Below are 20542 nucleotides of genomic sequence, written 5' to 3' on the forward strand. Positions count from 1 at the left end.
CAATCTGCCGAACCAGGAGCGAAACAGTGGCGATACAGCGGGGCTTCCAACTCAACCGTCGTAATGTGGCTGCGACATGGGCTGCGAAGAGTCGGATGTTCTGATGGCTGGTTTGGCCATAGTCATTGCGAGTCAACATTGGCAAGCGATTATGGGAGTTTGTGGCGACGCGGTTTCACGTTGAAGAGGACCTGGAATGCACTTGCGAGGAGTGTCTCTGGCGCGTCGGAGAGGGGAGATGATTGCCATTGACGAGCTGAATGACTCTGTCGATGCGGAGGTCATGCGTGGCGGCTCTTATCACGAATAGGCGCCCATGGCCATGAAGGGTGGCGCACGGCAGGCGCACGGTAGGCGTATGCTCGCACGGAAGTCTGCCTTGCCTTTCGAGATGCAGAGCGGGAGGCACCCGCGAGGACCACCTGCGCGGGTCCGGCGACGTCGACGCTCGGCCGTGGCTGACGCATTCCCTGATCAGCTTCCAGCCAATTGGAAGCCCGCCTTGGATTGCCGGACAGAGCAAATTCAGCCGAAATAACCGCATACGTCAGCGCGATTGACCCTTTCTCGAGGGACTCTTCAGTCCGCGGAATCCCAATCCGGTATATATACTCTGCACACGTATGCGATGGCGCCCCTTCGCCAAGCCCATCCCCGCCAATGTCGCGCTCATCCTCTCCCGTGCAAGAGCTCATGCGTACGAGCAGCAAGATGTCCGACCAGGCAACTGCCAATGGCGACGCCACCCCTCCCTCCTACTCCTCCAAGTTCTTCGACAAGGGCGCCGCCGCCGCCGTGTCGCGCCAGATATATTTCAAGATCGTCTTTGGCGGTCTCATGATGATGGCCATCGTCATCTTCGGCATATTCTCCATCTACTGGGGTGCATTGTGGAGGATACCAGCGCACAATCTGCCTGGCTGGGTCATCGTGCGTGTTGCGCCTCCTGTCGTGGACCTTGTACTGACCGATCGCAGGACTTTGACGGCGGTCAAGTCGGCAGTACAGTGACCAATGCTCTCCTCCAGTCTACTCAAGGCGGTTCGAAAATTACCTGGACAACACGGTCTACCAGCGACTTCCCCAATGGCGATATCGACGTTGCAAACTCCGTAGTCAACGAGAAGATTTGGGTCGCCGTCGTTAGTACGTCTCCCATTTCTACCTTAGCCGCGGCATCGAGCTAACCCTCCATTACTACAGTCAATAACGGGGCGACCTCTAATCTTAACGATGCCGTTTCTACTGCGGACCCGTCGTACAATGGCACGTCCGCCGTTACAGCATACGGCGTGGAAGCGAGGAATGAGAATGCATAGTAAGTGGTCTATCCATTCATTTTGCGCGCCAGCGCGTGCTAAGGGACGTCTCCAGCCGGAGCTTCATCAGCCCGATAGTTCAGCAGACTATGGCACAGATCAGCTCCCAATACGCGAGACAGATGGCCGGGCAGCTGGCGAACTCATCAAATGTGGCCAACATCTTGGCGAATGCACCTCAGCTGATCATTCAGCCGGTCTCATTCACGCTTGTTAACCTGAGGCCATTCGATGTCCCTGTGTGCGTCTCAGCGCTGACCCCCTTGTCCGTCTTCTAATATCCGCGCAGTGCATCGGCTGTCACCTTCGTCGGCCTCATCTACCTGCTCATCTTGTCGTTCTTCATTGTTATGATTGCCGGAGGCGCGCGCGAGGCGTCCGGTTTGGAGCGCAAGCTGACGACAAGGTCGCTCATCCTTTTGAGGCTCGCCACTTCCTTCCTCGCCTACTTCTTTATCTCGGTAAATAACCAGTCCATTTGCTCATCGGTTTGTACTGATATCATCCCAAGTTGCTCTACTCGCTCCTTAGCAAGGCCTTCCAGGTGCCCTTCGACCGGAAGTACGGCGACGCTGGCTTCGTGCTGTTCTGGATGATCAACTTCGTCGGCATGCTCTGCTTGGGTCTGTCTCTTGAGGCTATGATCACCCTCTTGACGATCCGCTTCATGCCGTTCTTCATGATCCTTTGGATTATCAGTACGTCAATGCTACTCGTTCTGAGCGGCTCTTTACTCACCATCGCCTCAGCGAACGTCTCCGTGTGCTTCATGCCCATTGAGGTCCTCCCGAAATTCTACCACTACGGCTACGCGATGCCCTTTTACAATGTATCGCACACTGTGCGGTCCATCGTGTTCGGCACGAAGAACACATGTGAGTCCACATCGAACCTCTCAAGGAGTCATCAGCTCTCTAACGCTCGTTCTAGTGGGCCTTAACTTCGGTGTCCTCGTCGCTTGGATCGTTATATCGTGCATCACGCTGCCGCTTTTCCAGTGGTTCGTTCGCCGGAAACTGGTCGCCGCCTCTCGGCCGGTCGAGGTTGTCGATGCCGAGGAGAAGAACAATCAGTAGAGTCTCGTTCGTCGAATTGTGGACACTCGTTAAGGAAGAGGTTTTATTTTGCGTCTCCTCGAGAACCGTTGGGGGTAAGCTCGAGGATCGGGTAGGCTGCCCATATTTATGACTTTCACGACAGCATCAACCTACCTACCACCGCTACCGTCTACTCTTATCACTGCTTCCATCTACCCATGCACCGTGTACCTTTACATACTCCGTCCCTACCTCCATCGCATTGCCGGCTAGAATTCTAGGGTACATAGTTGTCGTCTATACATAATATCACACCCAAATCGACTGCAAAGCACGTTGGGATATCTTCGTGAGAGTATCTCGATTAAACCCTTGCGCTCTGAGTTGCAATCTAGGTTTGCAACAGGGTCGAAGTAGACAAAGCCTTCCTAAAGTGGAAGAGCGACAGCGGAAGCCGGTGACATCAAGCGACTGGAGTGACCAGTCACACGAAGTCATCCTGTCCCTCACCGCCAACCACAGTTGCTGTGCTTGGCTGAGCCGCTGACCCCTATTTGAGCGCCTTATAATAAGTCTTGGCTTCGCATCTCTTTCTGAACGACCATCTCCGGACTGAAGGACGCTATGGCGAACGTGGACGACAAGTTTGAGGCACCTGAGCCGACTTCCATCGAGCTGAATTCGGGAAAGGACAGCCAGACTACGCGCGTTAGCTTATATCCAGGACGTGCTGAGGTGACGCGCGTCTTCACCGTTGCTCTGCACTCTGGGCAGAACAATGTTGTTCTCAATGGGTTGCCTGCTGCGATGGATCGGCAGTCGCTGCGGTGTGTTCGTTTGTATTTGTGCTTCTCAGTAGACATATACTGAATGAGAGCTGTTTACAGCGTCGAGGGTCGCGGCAATGCTACCATTCAAGATGTAACTGTAGCTGACATGCCAGCGCCTCCTAAGGGGGAGAACTCGTCTACCAGACTTGACGAGCTCAATAGGACGAAGGCAACGACGAAGCAGGATCTCGCGCGCGTCAAGAAGGCGATCAGCTTCGCGGAGCTGTATTTGGGAACGCTTTCCGTGCAGCACACCGAGGTTGAGAAGCTTGCTCATAACATCGGAGAGTACGAGAAGTTGAGCGCAGGGTATGATAGCAAGCTCCTTGACTTGGAGGCAAAGATTGAGCAATTGGATGCTGAAATTGCTGAGGAGGAGGAGAAGCGTAAGGGCCCAGCGTTCAGTGCTCAACGCGCGCTCTCGCAGGGGGTGCGCGTTACCGTCAGCCTGTCTGCCGAAGAGGATACGAAGGATGCGCAGATCGTGCTTATCTATGGTGCGTTTGCTACAATTGCGGTGGGACAGTTGACTCAAACAAATTCTAGGTGTGCGCGGCGCTTCATGGAAAGCAAAGTATGACATCCGTGTCGATTCGCAGAATAAGACAACGCCCGTGACAATCGTCTACAAGGCTGAGATAGAGCAATATACAGGCGAGGTAAGAATATTCGTAGTTCTTGTTCGATAGTGCACCGATATACTCAAATGCTCGTGCAGGACTGGACCAACGTTCCTCTTGTGCTCGAGACTATAGCACCCGCACTCGGCGTCGCCATTCCAGAGCTTGACACATGGGACGTACAGCTCTTGCCGATCGCTAAGCCTGCCTCGGAGTCAACCTCTTCTCTCTTCACGCAACGAGGCCCGGCTAGAAGTGCTCTATTTGGTAGCAGCAGCACCCTCCCTACCATGGCGCCACCCGCACCGCGGGCTCGGGCTCTGATGGTCGCTGCCGCTGCGCCTGCTATGGAGCACAGTGACGTTCAGGTCACCTCGCAGAGTGTCATCAACACGACTTTCGACGTCCCGGGGCTGATTTCCGTTCCAAGCGACAAGAAGACGCACAATGTGACAATCGCGAACTTGAAGCTGGACGCGCAATTGCAGTGGATCACGGTCCCCAAGAAGGATACGAGGGTATTCTTGAAGGTGAAGACGAGGCGACCGTAACCTGGGATTTACGCTCATCGTTCTCAGGCGAACATTCGCAACGACTCGGAGTATCCTCTTCTACCTGGCGAATCGAGCGTCTACCTGGACGGGAGCTTTACCTCCCGGCCCAGGATTCCTGCAGTCAATCCACAGGAAAGATTTGACTGTCCGCTAGGGTGTGTCTGTCGCTCGGCTCGCGCTGAACACTGGCTCACGAGTATCCGTTCAGCGTCGATCCGTCCATTCGCGTCACGTACAAGCCACAATACAAGAAGGCATCCAAGTCCGCCTTCTACACCTTCAACAAATCCTTGACGACGGAGTATAGTCAGGAGATTGATGTCTTCAACGCGAAGAATATGGTGGTCAGTTTGAAGGTCGTGGACCAGATACCGGTGGCGCAGGACTCAAAGATCAACGTCAAACTGGTCAAGCCTGCCCTGTCTACAGCTCCGGCGGATGCGTCGCAGACGGAGAAGCCCAAGGCCCCTAAGCCACTGAAGATCTCGGAGAGCGTGAGTGCTCAATGGGATGGAGCGGACAATCCCAAGCACGAGGCCGAGACGCTAGGGAAGGATGGCAAAGTCAACTGGCTTTGCGACGTGCAGCCACAGAGCCATGCTCATCTCATGTTGCGATGGGAGGTGTCGTATCCGGCGGAAGAGCGTATCTTAGGAATTTAGGGGACGTTGGCAGACTTTGCAATTCGAGGATCACATTGTGTGTCAGTACTTACAGAACATTAACGCGTCAACATACATTTGATTCTAGCCAGCCAGAGATTCGTTGCGACATCGATGTGTTATGCTGCGCTAGTGGCAAGCCATGCTCTTGCCACCGCTGGCGCTGTTGAGTATGGCATCGACGTTCATGGTGCCGCCGAAGATGTAATGACCGAGAGCCGCCCCAACAACGACGGCAAGGATAAGGTAGGCCTGTTGGAATATCAGTAGCTGCTAAGCAAATACAAATAAGGCAGCTGACGTTGTAGGTCATGAATACCAGCATGAGGAAGAAGGAGAGGAAGACAATGAGACCGTATAGGATAGCACGCAATGCGCGCGGTGCAGGCGGAACTGGTGTTCTGACGGAGTCGATGATGAGAATCCATCGTTCACTTCAAGATGATACACATACTCGTTCGCGCGCCTTGCGCGTCTCCCGCTGAGCAAGCCCGCCTCCTCCGGCTCACCATCGGGCGTCCGGCTGCCGCTTCGCGCCCTCGTCTTCCCCTTACTGCCGGCAAGGGCACGCGCCACCCTCACGTCTACCGCCGTCTGCACCGCACGCAGATATTCGTATAACACGCCCAGCGCGGCTACCGCGATGCAAGAGAGCACAAACTGCGTGTGCGAGGAGATGTGCCAGCTTGGGAAGACGATGCATGTGTCGATGATCTGGGTGTTCCAGAGCATATTCATCGAGCACATAGGCCCCATGGGCATGTCATGGCCGCCATGTCCACCGTGGTCCATGATATAGGGAAGTGAGTTGTTACTAGTGAGGAAAGTGTGAGGTCGGGATGGGGGACGGAGGTAGGTGCCGACCGCAGAGGTTCCGGCGCCGTTCAGGTTCCGCCAGGTCTGGACCGGGCCGAATGCCGGGTGGCTGACTTCGACGCCAGTATCATTCGTCACTTACTCTCGACCGTCACTATCGTGCTTCATCGTACCTCCAAATGAATGCATCGTACACAGATCCTGACCTTCCTTCCCCGGTCGGCACTGATTTCGACCACGACGCGTCTATGGACTCTGATCTAGACTCTGAGATGGACGGCGAAAATGCTGGAGCCGAGCAACGCGTATCTGGGTCAGTTCGCAGCATCTGTTTCTAGCTATGAAGCTGAAGCATATACAATTCCAAGCATAGTGAAATCAGAGATAGAAGATATGGTTCTGTCCTTTCTCAGGCAGCTTGCGCACCGCAACTCGAACGCAGCGTCTGAGAAGAATAGCAAACCCAAAGTTGTCCTCCAACTTGCCAATCGCACATCACAAACAGAGGGGTCCGAGATTATCGCTCGGCCCGACGAATGTGTTGCTGAAAGATGCTCGCAGGCCTCAACAGAGGCAACTGGTCTACCCAAGGAAATGCAACTCGGGCAGCGCTCGACCCTTTGGTGAGTGATAAGTATATGCGCTTGCAAGTCCGCTGAATTGTCCAGCGCAATTATTTCGCGTTATGGACATTGCTCACGAAGCTGTCATCGATGATATTTCTTCCACGAAGCGGTTAGCTATTAGTCCACTTTTCCTTTTGCTGGATTTGATTTCCCCACAGCGACATGTATTACAAGGACGTGCCGCTCTTCGGAACGCAGAGGGTCGTTGACAACGTAAGCGCTACACTGATGTGCTGCGTCCGTTGTCACTCATGCGGCCCGATAGCTCGTCGATGACCTGGCCGCCACTTTCGAAGTGGAACGATCTGACCTCAACGTGGTACGTTGGCTCATACCGTCGTATCATGGACCTGACGGGTTTTCAGCGAGCGACTTCGAAAGGCCTTGTCTGCGGCTCAAGTCTCTCCATACATCTACGTTCTGGCGAAGTCCTTCAGCCGAACGACAGCGACGTATGTATGCATCTACGATATATCTTTCATCTAGCTGACCGCGATGTAGGGGACACTCATACCTGTCGGCGAAGACATCCAGTCATTCTCACTTGTTCGAGCGATCTCTTGGGTTCTTATCGTGGAAAAAGACGTTAGGCGTGCTTCTCTGACCTCACCCTCCTCTGATTTCCGCTTTCAGGCTGTCTTCCAAACTCTTTGTCGACTGCAAATCGTCAAACTCGGAGCTCTGGATGGAGAGGGCCTGCTAATAACTGCAAGACCTTCGCTCGCCTCGAAGCTCTTCCCCGCTGATACTTTCGCAGGGCAAAGGTTACCCTGACCTTGCTACTCGACATTTGGTCAAGACCCTATCTGACTGTCTGCAGGAGTACGTTTCGCAGCGTCCCTCGCGCTCACGAGTACGTAGTCTGTATACTGACATACACCCTATATCTCAGTGTTCCCATTCTCGCACTCGTCGACGCGGACGCATACGGACTGGACATCCTCTCCGTATACAAGTACGGTAGTCGCAGCCTCAGGCACGAAGTTGGCAAGCTCGCCGCCGCTCGCATGGAGTGGATGGGCGTGAAGGGAAGCGAGTTGAATGAGTGCGTTGCCCCTCAATCTTCTCATGAGAGCCAGGTTTTTTCGCTGTCCTAATCTTGCACTGACGTCTGCATTCACCTGATCAGGCTGGGTGTGCACGCCGACCACCTTCTACCATTCACGAAGCAGGACGAGAAAATGGTGCCAACATCTGCGGCACATACAGTAGTTTCTGGGCTGAATTTTTGCAGGCTCTGACGATGCTACGACGGCCGGACCTTCCTCAGGAGTGGAGGTTTTGGGGTTGTTCGCTCTCTACCTCTTCCCTGGGCTGACCTGTTGCTCAGGAAAGAACTGTCGCGTATGCTTTTCACTCGCCGAAAAGCCGAAATTGAGGTCCTGTCAAATATCAAGGTGCCCCTTGCCCGAGATACCTCTGCTAGCGACACCGACAACTCGAGCTTCTCTCAGAATTGCTCCCTTTACGACTTCGACGGCAACCTCATACCTTCTCCCGAAATCTCCGTTGACGCCTCGCTGTTTCCTCAAGTAGCACAATGCTCTGCGTCGGCGACACGATCTTCGGCCCCTCTGAACCACCCTCTTGTGCACTACGTCGTTTTGAAAATCCAGGCGGCTCTCGCGGGCTGACATACTTTCTTGTTGTCTTACATCTTTTGCTCTGAGCCTCGCTGTCTTCTTCTACTTGCACTATCTGATTCGTAAGTGATGATTGTTTGCGGCTGCATTGTATAGTATGGAATTCCGAGTATGTATTTTCTGTAAACCTAGAGGACTCCGTGGCCCTCGTTGGGCTTTCCGTTAGCCGGCAATGAAGTAACAGTGAAGTTGGATCATAGTGCTGGGCAGTAGTGCCAAGCCTTGATACAAAGAAGAGCTGTACGAGGACATGTTATGGGCGAGGATGTGTACCCAAGCAGCGCTAGCGAAATGCCTTGTTAACCATTGGGGATCGCGCTCCCGATGTAACGATGATCCATGCCACGTGTAGCGGGGACCCCGGAACGGCTCCCCGATCACGGCTGGGGTTCTCTGGGGGTTCCTGACACCGACGTATGCGGCCATGTGGCTCTTCGCTCGTTCTCCTCTCCTCTAGCTTCAGCGCCTTGGCTGTCCGTTCTAAGTCTTGTCTTCTCCCCTGACCCACGGCGACCTCGACAACATAGCGGATATTGTAGAACGCATACTACATTCCCTTCGTTTTCTCCGCACTCGCTTGCACAATTGCCAGCTACTCCACCATCGAGGTCCTCGCGCGGGTCATAACAGCGTGTTGTCCCCCAGCAGTCGTGTGTATTTGGACGGGCTCCCGAGTCGTGTAGGATGGGATTGTCGCAAGAATGGATATCGCCCGAGGCGATGGTGTATTTCTTCGGTGCGTAGGCGATCTGGGTCGCCTAGAGTGGAAACTGACTGCCCCGCAGCTGGAGGTTGTGCTGGGGCGGCGTCGCGGACGGTCGTGTCTCCGCTAGAGCGACTGAAAATTATCCAGTGCGTGCAGTCCTTCTACCATCGCGGCTGTCGAGGCGCCTGTCACGTCGTTCCCTTCCCCGACGTTCGCGCGGTTGGGGATGCTGGCGTAGCATAGCCTGTCTTCGCTCCTCGCCTTGCTGAAAATTGAATCTTGCATCTTGACGCTGATCGTCCATGTTAGGCAGATACAGCCTCCGGGCGAGAATCAGTATAAGGGTGTCTTCAGGAGCTTGGTCCGTATGTGGAAGGAGGAAGGAGTGAGAGGTTATATGAGAGGGAATGGCGTCAACTGCCTGAGGATAGTTCCCTATAGGTGCGTGGCAGAGTCCAGGCAGTGCGCTCAAGGGGCTGACTTTTTCCTAGCGCAGTACAATTCTCTACCTATGAACATCTCAAGAACGCAAGTTACCTCATCGACGCCAGCTGAGTGCTGATCTGACGCTCGGTCATAGTGGTTCAGCGCGAATGGCACTATAACACTCGATACCCCAACCCGGTTGATGTGCGGTGCATTGGTGTGTGGCTCGAACCCTGGAGGCGGACTTATGCTGATAGTTGCTGAGGCGGGAATAGCGTCGGTATCGACAACGTACCCATTGGACTTGGTGCGGACGCGATTATCAATAGCGACTGCCTCGATCAACAGCGGTGCTGCTCGCGTTACCTCCGCATCGGCCTCCTCAACGGCGTCACCACAAGCAATGCTCGCCTCCGCTGCCGCACCGTCCTCTCCACAGGCGAAAGCCTCGCTTGCATCGGCCTACCACACTTCCTCCCTCAAGCATTACCGTCCACAGGATCTGTCAATATGGGGGATGACACAGAAGATCGTACGAGAAGAGGGCGGCGTACGCGCGTTATATCGGGGGATCGTGGCGACAGCAATGGGTGTCGCACCGTACGTCGGTGCGTAGACTTCGTTTTGCTGGCGGGCTAGAAAGTCCTGATATCTGTAACAGGGATTAACTTCGCTGCGTATGAAGCGTTGCGGGGAATTATTACACCTCCTGGGCAGACCAGCGTTCCACGGAAACTACTTTGCGGCGCATTAGCAGGTGTGCCAGTTTAGTACGTTTGAAGCGCCAGCGATTGATCATATCGCTATGTAGGCTCCATATCGCAAGTGCGTCGCGCTAAGTTCGACGACCGCAGCTTCCCCTTGCTTATCCACCCTAACAGACACTGACCTATCCGTTCGATGTTCTACGAAGGAAGATGCAAGTCGCAGGGATCAAGTCGGAGGCTCTGAACCAGGGTGTACAATACAACGGTGTGGTGTCCGTCTGCACGTTCAAGATTGTCGCTCATGGGCTTCATTCCAGGTGCTTTGCAGGCTATGGTCGGTATCTTGCGGACTGAAGGTATGCGAGGCCTTTATAAGGGCCTGTGGCCCAACCTGCGTGAGTTTCGCATTGATTCACGTTGACGTGGTGAAACTCAACTGCACGCTCAGTCAAGGTAGCACCATCGATATCAACATCCTTTTTCACCTATGAACTGGTGAGTGGCACGATCTTCGACGTGATAACCTCCTAATCTCATGCGAATAGGTGAAGGAGTTCTGCCAGGCAAGGATTCTGGCGTAGAGCCGTCCCCACAGCCTAGATGTATCTATTTAATACCTCAGCATATTTTGGCTACCTACATACACTATATGTATCAACACAGTACACTACAAGGCCCCAGTCGGTAGCATGGAGAATATACCTGCCGACTCGCGAAGTTCAACAACGGTCACGAGACTTCCGGCGCGGGTCCGGCGCGCGGCCGACCACGGAACAAAGATTGATCCCATTTGAATATTGCTTGTTGCCACGACCAAGAGCAACGTTCGGAGCAGACGCTGGTCTCGTCGACCTTCTGGCGCTGCAATCGCTGCCCATGCTCATCCGCTGAACTCGTCTTACTCACGCGCCGCATGCTTCACTCCGCTACTTGTGAGTCCCAGAAGCACGCGCCCGCAGTCTCATGCGGTGGCGTGGCGCGGCGGGTCATGTTTCGTTTCTGACGCTCCTCTCATCTGCAGAAACTCATCTGCCTCCAAGTCGAGCGGACGGTGGCCTGCACGTCGAGATCCGGATTTCTTCCTCACCTCCATGTCAGTAAACAACGGCCCAGTGCAACAGCCAAGACCGACGTACATCTACAACTCCCGACGCGCAGCTGCGGTCGCGCAGCTTGATTCGTCGTCGATATCGTCCTCGAATACGACGGCTTCCTCCCTCAACTTCTCATCTTCCTCGGCTTCATCCATATCTGATCGCTCAATGCCGACCTCAGGTGCGTCTTCCTCTTATCGCACGAGGAGCGTGGCCCTGAAACCTCTCGATTACCCCACAGACTCGCCAGGAGCCGCATCTTCGCGGCCTCGCGTCCACCTGAATGTCGCCTCCAGCGCCCAACAGCAAGCGAAGCGCAATTCCTTCCTCGCCGCCAGCGCAATGGGCCAGCAGTTGAGCAAGTCCTCGAACCACACCCCGCAAGTCGTACCGCAAGGGTCCTCCTCGTCCCACCTGGCAAGCCGAGGAATTGCGCTGGGAAATGCTGCTGCTGCAGCTGGCAACAAAGTGAAGAAGGCCTTTCACTCGAGGGCGAAGAAGTCGGCGGACATGTCTGCGCTGCTTAGGTTCGGTCGCGACAAAGGCAAGACGAGGGAGCTATTGGACTCTCCCAGCTCTGCGCCATCGTCCTCGCAGGAGTTCACGATCGTCCACGCGGATGCCACATGTCCCCCACCCTCAAGCGCTCCACCGACGCAGCCTTACGGTGCGGGGGTGCAACGGCGTACCAGTCGCAACGGTCGACAGTTCTCAGGGCTTGCGGCGCAAGTCTTCGGCAACAGGAGCAGATCCAATACTAGGACAAGGACTCCGGAACCTGACGCACCCCCGGCGGTGCCGCCGAAGCCATCTCATCAGCCATCCCCCTACCACTCTTCACATCATGATCTACCCCTGCCGCCCTCCGATCCATCTACCCCTTCCACATCTGTCTACGAGGACGCGCAGACGTCGCTGTCCGTGGCGAGCTCCCGCCGCTCAGCAGATTCTCACCAAGCTGGGTCGCCCCTGAGCCCCGCGATACCCGTCAGTCCGGGGATCGCGTCAGCGGTCAATTTTATGCGATCGCAGGACGAGCTGGAAAGGCAGCCATCCAGGGGGGTCAAGGAGGAACGCCCTTCCGAAAGACCTCAGCCAGCGGACAAGGTGGAATCCGCGACTAAGGACGCGTGGAGGAAGAGCGATTCGACTATCGGCCACAGCACCATTCGCCCCGGCGCAACCACTGCTTCACGATCGTCGCGTCCTGTCTCCGTGGCCGACTCATTGCATTCCAACCACACCGTTGTCCCTGTCAACAAGCGCCGCAGTGCGCTTTTGGCTGATGCTGACTATGGCATGCCGGAGGAGGACGATTCATTTGACAAATCGTACGAGGAGGTCAAGCCTACACCAAGAAAGCAGGACAGCGCCCAGTCCAGCTCCATGCGGAAGAAGAAGCGGAGATCCATGTCTCTGACGCTTGATGCCAGCCAGTGGACGAAGCATCTGGCATCCGACGTGCCCGTTGTCGATAATGGACGACCAGTATCGCGGTCACTCGACGGTGTCTATCCCGGCCCTTTAACGCCGACGTCCTCGCAAGATGCCCCAATGCTCAGCATTACCTCCGCCGATGGCTACATCTCCCCGTCGAATAGTGGTTCGCAATCTACTGGCCACAACATTCGAGGCCGCCTGGCGGCTTGGACTGCTACCACCTATGGAAACGTATCAGGCAAGCCACGCCCTGAGTCCCCTGCGTCCAACCGGCTCACGCCGCGGTCCGCTGCGTCTGCTTCCTCCACGTCTGTCAACGAGGTGCGCGGACACGGTCATCGTCACGGCAGCATCACGGGCTTTGGTCCCGCTGCAGGGTTGGCAAAGCGCGCGGCTGAGAGGATCGGCAAGGCCTGGGGCGGCTTCGGTTCCAGCAATCAACCAGGCTACACGTCCAGTACCCCACCTTCCTCATACTCGAGCGACAACGTCCTCTTTCGCACCCACTCCGGTCAATCGTCGAGTGGCTCTGCCAGGAAACGTGGTCTACAGAAGCCGTCTGGCTCGTGGAGCACGGGATCGAGTGGTGGGGGCTCAGACAACGATTTCTCGTCTGGATCTTCGGGTCCTTCGCTCGGACGTCGCGTCAGAGGCCCGCTGCGTACCAAGAGTGGTCATGGCTTCGTCGCCGCGGGCATTGTGTTCGGTCGTGATTTGTCGACAGTCGTGAAGGATACCGCCATTGGCGCTGACTCCTTCGGCCGCGACTCTAGCGAGTTCGCGAGGCAAAAGCCTTCCCGCAAGGGTAGCGTGAAGCGGAACGACCTGCAGGCATTGGAGTGGAGACATATTCCTGCCCTTGTGGCGCGATGTGCGCAGCATCTCCTGATATGGGGTGTCCAGGAAGAAGGCCTTTTTCGGTGCGGGTGTTGGCTGACTTGCGAGACCAAATGATCTGACCGGACTTCAGTGTTAGCGGACGTGCCTCCCACATTGCGAAGTTGCGCTCGGAGTTCGATACTGGTGAGGCGTACGTTGATCTGAACTTGAGCGTCTACTGACACCTGTATAGGTTCCGACTGGGATATGCGCAGTTGCTCGCCGGGAGATCTCGATCCTCATGCAGTGGCGTCCGTCTTCAAGGCTTTTTTGCGTGAACGTATGTTTTCCTTCAGTTTGCCTGTGCCATTTCGTGTTTTAATCTGTCCTCAGTCCCTGAGCCCATCCTCACTCGTGATCTCATCCCGTACTTCGAGGCTGCGCTCGCTCAGGAGGCCGATGCGAGCACCAAGGAGGCAGCGCTATTCGCAGCCAACAAGGGACCATCGGACCCGCGGAGACACCCTGGTCTTCGCAAGCCGCCCTCGCTCTCGACGTTGGCGATGCCCAAGCTCACTGGCATGCGTCCTGCGTCGAAGCCGCTCACAAAAGTTCTGCGGTCTCTTATAGCGCAATTGCCGGTTGAGAATAGGGACGTGCTCCGCACTGTCGTTGACCTTATCAAGGCGACCGACAAGGCAAGCAAGGACACGAAGATGCCGCTCAGCAACTTGCTCCTCGTGTTCTGCCCCAGTCTCAATATGAACCCGCCTCTACTCAAGGTTCTATGCGAGACGGAGAGCATCTGGGAGCCGCCGTCGCCTGAAGAAGGCCCCGTCCTGGATATTAAACGGCCCAGCCTCGAGCAGGATGCTTCGTCGGACAACGCCGACATGTCCGATATGGATGGCTTGTCAAGCAATGAGGACGTATCCAGCTTGGGTCCGGGTCGCCCGCGCAACGGCTCCCTGGCCGAGTCAGCTTCGACGCAAAATGAATCGTTGAGTGGCTCAGAGCGTATGCCACCCTTCAGGGGCAACGCTTCGTCTCCACCGTTCTCCTCGTCCGCCGAATCCTTGATCACTCCGTCCACTTCTTCAGTTGCTCCATCCTTCGATAGCCTTCCAAACCCGCACGATAACGTGCCGACGAAGCCGTGCGCCGAAGGTGCGCCTTCGCTAGGTGACGAAGATGATGTATCGTCCTGTATCCCTATTCCCGTCTCCCCAAAGCCTCTTAGACCTGTCAATGGCCCCGTCCAGTTCCCGACAACCAGCACACCACCCACTCCCTTGGGCTCGAAGCGTTCAGTCCCATCCTTGGTCACGCAGAACCACTCCATGGAGCAGGATCCCCCACGGTCCGGCACGCCAGTATCGCCTGTGTCGTCCCCGAGACGCATGAAGAAGCCGTCGTTGACGCTGCTGTTCAAGCGCTCCGCGTCGCCTCTAGTCGGTACACGCCCTGTTATCTCGGGGCCGTATCTGCAGTCGCCGAGGGCCTCGTCGGAGACCTCGCTGACCTCGCCGCGGGCTGCCACTCCTCCCGTTACCCAGGAGGCCCCTCCGGTGCTCGATACCGAGCTGCCGTCGTCACCTTTGCGCCTCGGTATGGGCCTTGACCCGGAGTCGCCCAAGAAGTCTTCCGATATTCCTCGCGAGCAAGGCCTTAGGCTCGAGGAACACTCACCTATACCCGCTACACCACCTCCGGGCGAAACACCCATCGCCGATAAATATTCTTCGTCCGCGTCGTCGTCAACCCATTCCCTGAGCGCCACGGCTCAGTCGCCGCCATCTCACCTGCGGACGAAGCCGACGCTCAGGTCCCAGCGTAACCCATCAACATCCTCGCAGAACCATCTTGGCCCAGGCTTGCTGGATGACGAGCACGAGGAGGATTGGACGCAGAGCGTCTTGCTTGCGAGTGGATGGAACGTCCAGAAGGAGGATGCGTGAGGATTTCCGGTACGATCCTTCACTTGGGGCGGACTCGCATCCCATAGTAGAGCTGGACGCTCACTATCTGTCTGCAGCATATACCTTACGCACGATGTGGTGTATAATCTACCATTCCGTCCGAAGTACACGCGGCTTGGATTTGTTCTCGTTCGCTCTAATCTATGCGCTTTCAATTTCGACTATCTATTCTTCGACGTATGGAATGGACATAGGATCCAACCCTTGGCTGTGCTATTGCGTTTGTATACTGTGTTTACGAAGAGCTTTTTCTAATCACTGACAGTCGTTACAAGTCTTCCGAATTTCCTTTGGATACCACCTCAGAATAACGAAGTTGATGATGATGTACGGCTTTTTCAGTGTAAGCTTGCTGGACCTGTCTGCCTCAATCTTTGATTGAGCTCGTCGTTGAGGGCCTGAGTATCTTCGACTTCCTTTCTGCCCCGTCCTCAAGCTCTATTTCCCCACGGGACGGAAGCGGGACGCGGGACAGGGGCCAAACCACGTGCTAGCGCGTCCTGACGTACGTATATAACGTCGATGAGCGCGTCGACCGGTCTTGATTGCTGCCCCCATTTCCTCCCTCTTTCGCCCGCAAGAACTTGTAGGCTGCCCGGCTCGACGCGATCTTATACTCCTTATGGCGTCCAACGCTGTCAAGAAGGTCCAGGACAAGCTCTTCCGCGGCGGGTCTGGCGATGGCGCGTCATCTGGCGAGAACGCGCCCCCGCTCACCATCAACATCCCCAAATCCGCCAACCCGCAGCCCCTGCCGAATGTCCCGACGAAGCAGATCGATCCCACACCTGGCGTTGATGAGACCATCGATGGAAATGCCCGCCCTTATAGAGAGCGTTTGATGGAGAAGCTCGGTGAGGAGTACCCTGGTGCTGAGCGCTTCCGTCTCCTCCAAGACGAGAACAAGGAGCGTCATTGGAAGCGATGGGGACCATATCTCTCTGACAGGCAATGGGTGAGTATATGCGCCGCGTTTGGGGGATAATTGCTCATGAAACCGGTAGGCGACTGTTCGCGAGGACTACTCGCACAATGGCGATGCTTGGAGCCACTTTCCGCACGAGCATGCTCGCTCCCGCGCTTACCGATGGGGTGAGGACGGCCTTGCTGGCATCTCCGACAACCACCAGCGCGTCTGCTTCGCCTTATCGCTCTGGAACGGGGAAGATCCCATCCTCAAGGAGCGCCTCTTCGGTGTAACCGGCCACCAGGGCAATCACGGCGAGGACGTTAAGGAGCTTTACTACTACCTCGACTCAACGCCTACACACTCCTACATGAAGTTCTTGTACAAGTACCCTCAGAGCCGGTACCCATACGAAGAGCTCGTAAGCGAGAACCAGAAGCGCGGTCGTGAAGTGGAGGAATACGAAATTCTGGACACCGATGCCTTCCATGAAGACCGCTACTGGGACGTATTCGTTGAGGTTCGCAATTAGCGCCTGCTGGAGGCGCATATATGCTGATTTGTTGCCTCTTAGTACGCCAAGGACGAAGACGAACCCGACAATGTCTATGTCCGCATCACGTCGTATAATCGCGGACCGGACCCTGCGACTCTGCACGTCGTTCCCCAGTTCTGGTACCCGAACACCTGGTCTTGGGACAACGACAAGGCGTACAAGCCCTCAATGACCGGCAGTGTGCGCAGCGATATCAGCGTTGTCACTGCCAGGCACGAGACCCTCGGCAAGACTCACCTCTACTGCCTCCCATCTCCCCCGCCCGTCAAGCCCGACGGCCAATGCATCGCTGATCCAGAATTCGACGCTGTCTACCCCGAGCTACTTTTCACCAACAACAACACGAACTTCAGCCGCCTGTATGGTGGTCAGAATGACACGCCCTACGTCAAGGACGCATTCCATGACCATATCATCCCGTCGCACCGCCCTGCAAAGGACGAGAGCGAGAAGGAGGATCTGTTCAACCCTCGCATCCGTTCCCGCACGGCTTCTTCTTTCGGTACCGAGCCTCGTGATGCCGTCGAGGAGGGCCCTTGCACGCCGTTCCCGATGGGCCCGTCCTTCGTCAACCCGGAGAAGACAGGCACCAAATCGGCTGCGCACTACGTCTTCCGCGACGTACCGGGCAATGGTGGTTGCGCCGTCGTCCGCCTGAAGATAACACCTCTTTCCGCCCGCAAAGACCCCAGTCTGGTGGACGAGGCCATCTTCGACGACAACGTCGAAGAGCGTCGGCAGGAAGCCGACGAATTCTACAACTCGTTGTCGTTCGGGCCGACCAGCGACGATCTGAAGCAGATCATGCGCCAGGCTCTGGGTGGTATGCTATGGACCAAACAGTACTATCGCTTCATTCAGAAGGAGTGGATCACGGGTGATCCTGCTCAGCCTGCTCCTCCGCCCGAGCGCAAGTACATCAGAAATAGGGTACGAGAGCTGGGTTCTTAGTTGTAAGATACCTTCGCTGACGCTCTCGCAGGAATGGCGGCACTTGCACATAGAGGACATCCTGTCTATGCCTGATAAGTAGGGCGCTCTCTCGATGCGCATACTCCATGCTTACCTCCTTTCTAGGTGGGAGTACCCCTTTTTTGCTGCCTGGGATACGGCATTCCACTGCGTCCCGTTGGCTGTTGTGGATCCTGCTTTCGCGAAGAAGCAGCTCGACTTGCTGACGAGGGAGTGGTACATGAAGCCGGATGGTCAACTGCCCGCCTACGAGTGGAACTTCGGCGACGTCAATCCACCTGTGCATGCATGGTGTGCTCAATGATATCCCCCCACCACCAGTCGCTGACTCGCGCAAACAGGGCCACATTCCGCGTCTTTAAGATCGAGCGTCGCTTGACCGGGAAGGAGGATCTAGCATTCCTCGAGCGTGTCTTCCAAAAGCTCTTGCTCAACTTCACGTGGTACGTGTCCTTCAATGGTCCTATATATCCTTTTTCATCCCTCCGCAAGGTGGGTAAACCGCAAGGATTCCACCGGCAGCAACGTTTTCGAGGGCGGTTTCCTTGGTCTCGACAACATTGGGGCCTTCAATCGATCTGAGCCATTGCCCACGGGCGGGTCCCTTCGCCAGGCTGACGGAACTGCTTGGATGGCGTTCTACTGCCTGAACATGTACGTGCTTTGTCTCGCTGAACCAGCGGTATTGCTGACCATATTTTTAGGCTGAGCATGGCTCTCGAGCTAGCGAAGCACAACCCGGTCTACGAGGACATTGCGTCCAAGTTTTTCGAGGTATGTTCGTCATTCGCCACCTACCTGGTGCTTGCTCACGACGAGTGTAGCATTTCATCTTCATCTCGGACGCCATGACATACAAGGGCGGCAACGACGAGGAGGTCAGCTTGTGGAACGATGAGGACGGTATCTACTACGATGCGATCCAATGGGGCCCCGGGAACGTCATGCAAATGCCTGTTCGCAGTCTGGTTGGATTGATCCCCTTGTACGCAACTTTGGTCCTGGAGCCTTCGACCATCAACCGATTCCCGGGCTTCAAGAAGCGGATGGAGTGGTTCATGGACAATCGTCCGGAGATGGCGTCTCGCAACATGGCCAACGCTCGGGGTGAGGCGTTTTGTCTATGCCCTACTTTGTTTCGCTGACAGTATGGTAGTTGGAGGCAAAGAAGAGCGTCGCTTGCTGGCGCTAGCGAGCAAGGAGCGCCTTGTGCGCATCTTGGAGAAGATGCTCGATGAGAACGAGTTCTTGAGCGAGCACGGCATTCGCTCGTGAGTCAGACGTGGTCGTTGGTTCATGGCACCCCCTCATCAATCTCATAGGCTGTCGAAGATCCATAAGGAGCACCCTTGGGGGATGGAGGTCCATGGACAGCGTTACGAAGTCCCTTACTGGCCAGGCGACTCGATGTCTGGCATGTTCGGCGGGAACTCTAACTGGAGAGGGCCTATTTGTAAGCGGCTTCGCACCGTTTGCTTGCCCGTTTGGTACTCATCATGGCGCAGGGCTCGCTGTCAATTTCTTGTTAATTGAGAGTTTGCAGCGCTTCTACCAGTACTATGGTGACGACCTTCAGGTATGGCTCTGCCTTGTATTGCAAGTATCAACTCGTTGATCAGGTTGATAGATCGAATGCCCGACAGGCAGCGGTGACTACATGAACTTGGCCGGTGTCGCCGAGGAGATCCAGCACCGCATCATCCATATCTTTGGTCGTGACATGGAAGGTCGTCGTGCGACGAACGGTGGCAGCAAGAAGCTAGACACCGACCCTCACTTCCGTGATTATGTCTGGTTCTACGAGTTCTTCCACGCGGACAGCGGGAAGGGTCTCGGGGCTTCTCATCAGACCGGCTGGTGCGTACATGATTGATGCATTTTTCGTCAACTTGAACATGGACTGCAGGTCTGGTCTGGTCGCGTACCATATCTTGCAGAGCGGCGCCAGCTGCCGTCTGCCCAAGACTCCTCGCAGTACGTTTGAAATCCGACTCTGCCCTCCGTGGCCTCGCTCTAAAGTCTTCCTAGCACCTCGCAGTGTTGCCCGTCACTACTTCGATGAGGGCACGTCTACATTCGGCGACGTCGACGAGACGCGCTCTGCCTTCAGCACCATCAGCGGCTTCGATCGCGAGGCTATCGGCGACATCTCGCCCAGCGCTCTCTAGGTCCTTGCTATGTCAATAAATCAGTCATCGCTGCTTTCCCTCTCTTCTGTTATAGCATGTACGACTCGGACGCTCGTTGTTGTACTTCTTTGACCTGTATAGTTATCGATAACCGCACTTAGACTCGCTGTACACATGGACATTGACGAGGATACTTTGGTACACGATAGACGTTAATTCCAGACGCAGATTCCGATAGAAACGAACAAGTAAAAATTTGTAGGACGCTATCATAAATGCAAGAAGTTTCAGCGCGTTAGACGTCGACGATTCCTGCGATTGGAGCGAGATGTAGCCGCGCCTGTATGCAAACTCTGCGAGTGCGAAGTTTTGTGACATGCTAAGCTTTCATGCAAATCCATTGCTCTACTAGATGATACATCGTACCGAATGTACTTTGCCTGAGTGATCCAGAGATACCAAGGGAATGTAACAAAGAGAAAAAGAGATACTTGACAGATAGATAGATAGCACGCAGTGTGTGGAAGGAGCGAATTATCCGCCCCCACGGAAACGGGAGCGCCGGTCAGAGTACTGCGAAGGCAATAATAAGGAGCGTGGCAGGATGTCGATACGGGCACCTGGTAATACAGAACAGAAGGAAGCCGTGGCGATGGATGTAGAGATAGAAATAGAGATAAGGAGGGTTCTGAGAGGAGGA

At 55.5% G+C, this 20542-nt stretch overlaps 7 protein-coding genes across 7 annotated transcripts; 6 read left to right on the top strand and 1 right to left on the bottom strand.

Moving 5' to 3' along the window:
- The first annotated feature begins 637 nt into the window (after positions 1–637).
- Positions 638–2684, top strand: SCHCODRAFT_01156033 (uncharacterized protein). The gene is made up of 8 exons (XM_050341120.1): positions 638–930; positions 978–1146; positions 1204–1318; positions 1375–1560; positions 1609–1780; positions 1831–2017; positions 2069–2194; positions 2250–2684. Exons 1-8 carry the CDS (start codon positions 661–663, stop codon positions 2393–2395), a joined length of 1371 nt encoding a protein of 456 aa, XP_050199249.1. The 5' UTR covers positions 638–660; the 3' UTR covers positions 2396–2684.
- A 296-nt stretch (positions 2685–2980) lies between these two features.
- SCHCODRAFT_02507942 (uncharacterized protein) lies at positions 2981–5022 on the top strand (the record flags this gene model as incomplete). The annotated part of the gene is made up of 6 exons (XM_003030509.1): positions 2981–3183; positions 3244–3683; positions 3733–3845; positions 3905–4336; positions 4385–4515; positions 4569–5022. 6 exons carry the CDS (start codon positions 2981–2983, stop codon positions 5020–5022), a joined length of 1773 nt encoding a protein of 590 aa, XP_003030555.1.
- An 8-nt stretch (positions 5023–5030) lies between these two features.
- SCHCODRAFT_02547084 (Ctr copper transporter) lies at positions 5031–5889 on the bottom strand. Its single transcript, XM_003030084.3, has 3 exons — positions 5477–5889; positions 5324–5423; positions 5031–5274 (listed from the first exon to the last, which is right to left on the bottom strand). The coding sequence occupies exons 1-3, from the start codon at positions 5812–5814 to the stop codon at positions 5152–5154; spliced, it is 561 nt and encodes a 186-aa protein (XP_003030130.2). The 5' UTR covers positions 5815–5889; the 3' UTR covers positions 5031–5151.
- Positions 5890–6006: 117 nt separating this feature from the next.
- On the top strand, positions 6007–8267 carry SCHCODRAFT_01129062 (DNA topoisomerase IV, alpha subunit). The gene is made up of 14 exons (XM_003030508.2): positions 6007–6151; positions 6207–6347; positions 6400–6461; positions 6507–6573; positions 6623–6677; positions 6730–6783; positions 6830–6916; positions 6966–7049; positions 7098–7116; positions 7178–7286; positions 7357–7509; positions 7594–7648; positions 7699–7742; positions 7795–8267. The coding sequence occupies exons 1-14, from the start codon at positions 6018–6020 to the stop codon at positions 8096–8098; spliced, it is 1368 nt and encodes a 455-aa protein (XP_003030554.2). The 5' UTR covers positions 6007–6017; the 3' UTR covers positions 8099–8267.
- A 249-nt stretch (positions 8268–8516) lies between these two features.
- On the top strand, positions 8517–10678 carry SCHCODRAFT_02631822 (mitochondrial carrier). The gene is made up of 12 exons (XM_050345683.1): positions 8517–8843; positions 8893–8959; positions 9123–9254; positions 9305–9341; positions 9394–9456; positions 9505–9847; positions 9901–9996; positions 10051–10064; positions 10121–10211; positions 10264–10341; positions 10395–10441; positions 10492–10678. The coding sequence occupies exons 1-12, from the start codon at positions 8792–8794 to the stop codon at positions 10525–10527; spliced, it is 1056 nt and encodes a 351-aa protein (XP_050199250.1). The 5' UTR covers positions 8517–8791; the 3' UTR covers positions 10528–10678.
- A 74-nt stretch (positions 10679–10752) lies between these two features.
- SCHCODRAFT_02631828 (RhoGAP-domain-containing protein) lies at positions 10753–15615 on the top strand. Its single transcript, XM_050345684.1, has 6 exons — positions 10753–10878; positions 10968–11221; positions 11282–13400; positions 13451–13503; positions 13553–13639; positions 13693–15615. Exons 2-6 carry the CDS (start codon positions 11209–11211, stop codon positions 15255–15257), a joined length of 3837 nt encoding a protein of 1278 aa, XP_050199251.1. The 5' UTR covers positions 10753–10878; positions 10968–11208; the 3' UTR covers positions 15258–15615.
- Positions 15616–16119: 504 nt separating this feature from the next.
- SCHCODRAFT_02507376 (uncharacterized protein) lies at positions 16120–19881 on the top strand (the record flags this gene model as incomplete). The annotated part of the gene is made up of 15 exons (XM_003030505.2): positions 16120–16233; positions 16283–16705; positions 16760–17671; positions 17724–17770; positions 17819–18004; positions 18055–18156; positions 18206–18367; positions 18418–18487; positions 18538–18820; positions 18870–18984; positions 19036–19166; positions 19219–19289; positions 19341–19570; positions 19620–19687; positions 19742–19881. The coding sequence occupies 15 exons, from the start codon at positions 16120–16122 to the stop codon at positions 19879–19881; spliced, it is 3054 nt and encodes a 1017-aa protein (XP_003030551.1).
- Positions 19882–20542: the final 661 nt, after the last annotated feature.

This window comes from Schizophyllum commune, assembly GCF_000143185.2.
Source record: "Schizophyllum commune H4-8 unplaced genomic scaffold SCHCOscaffold_8, whole genome shotgun sequence".
In the NCBI taxonomy this organism is placed as follows: domain Eukaryota; kingdom Fungi; phylum Basidiomycota; class Agaricomycetes; order Agaricales; family Schizophyllaceae; genus Schizophyllum; species Schizophyllum commune.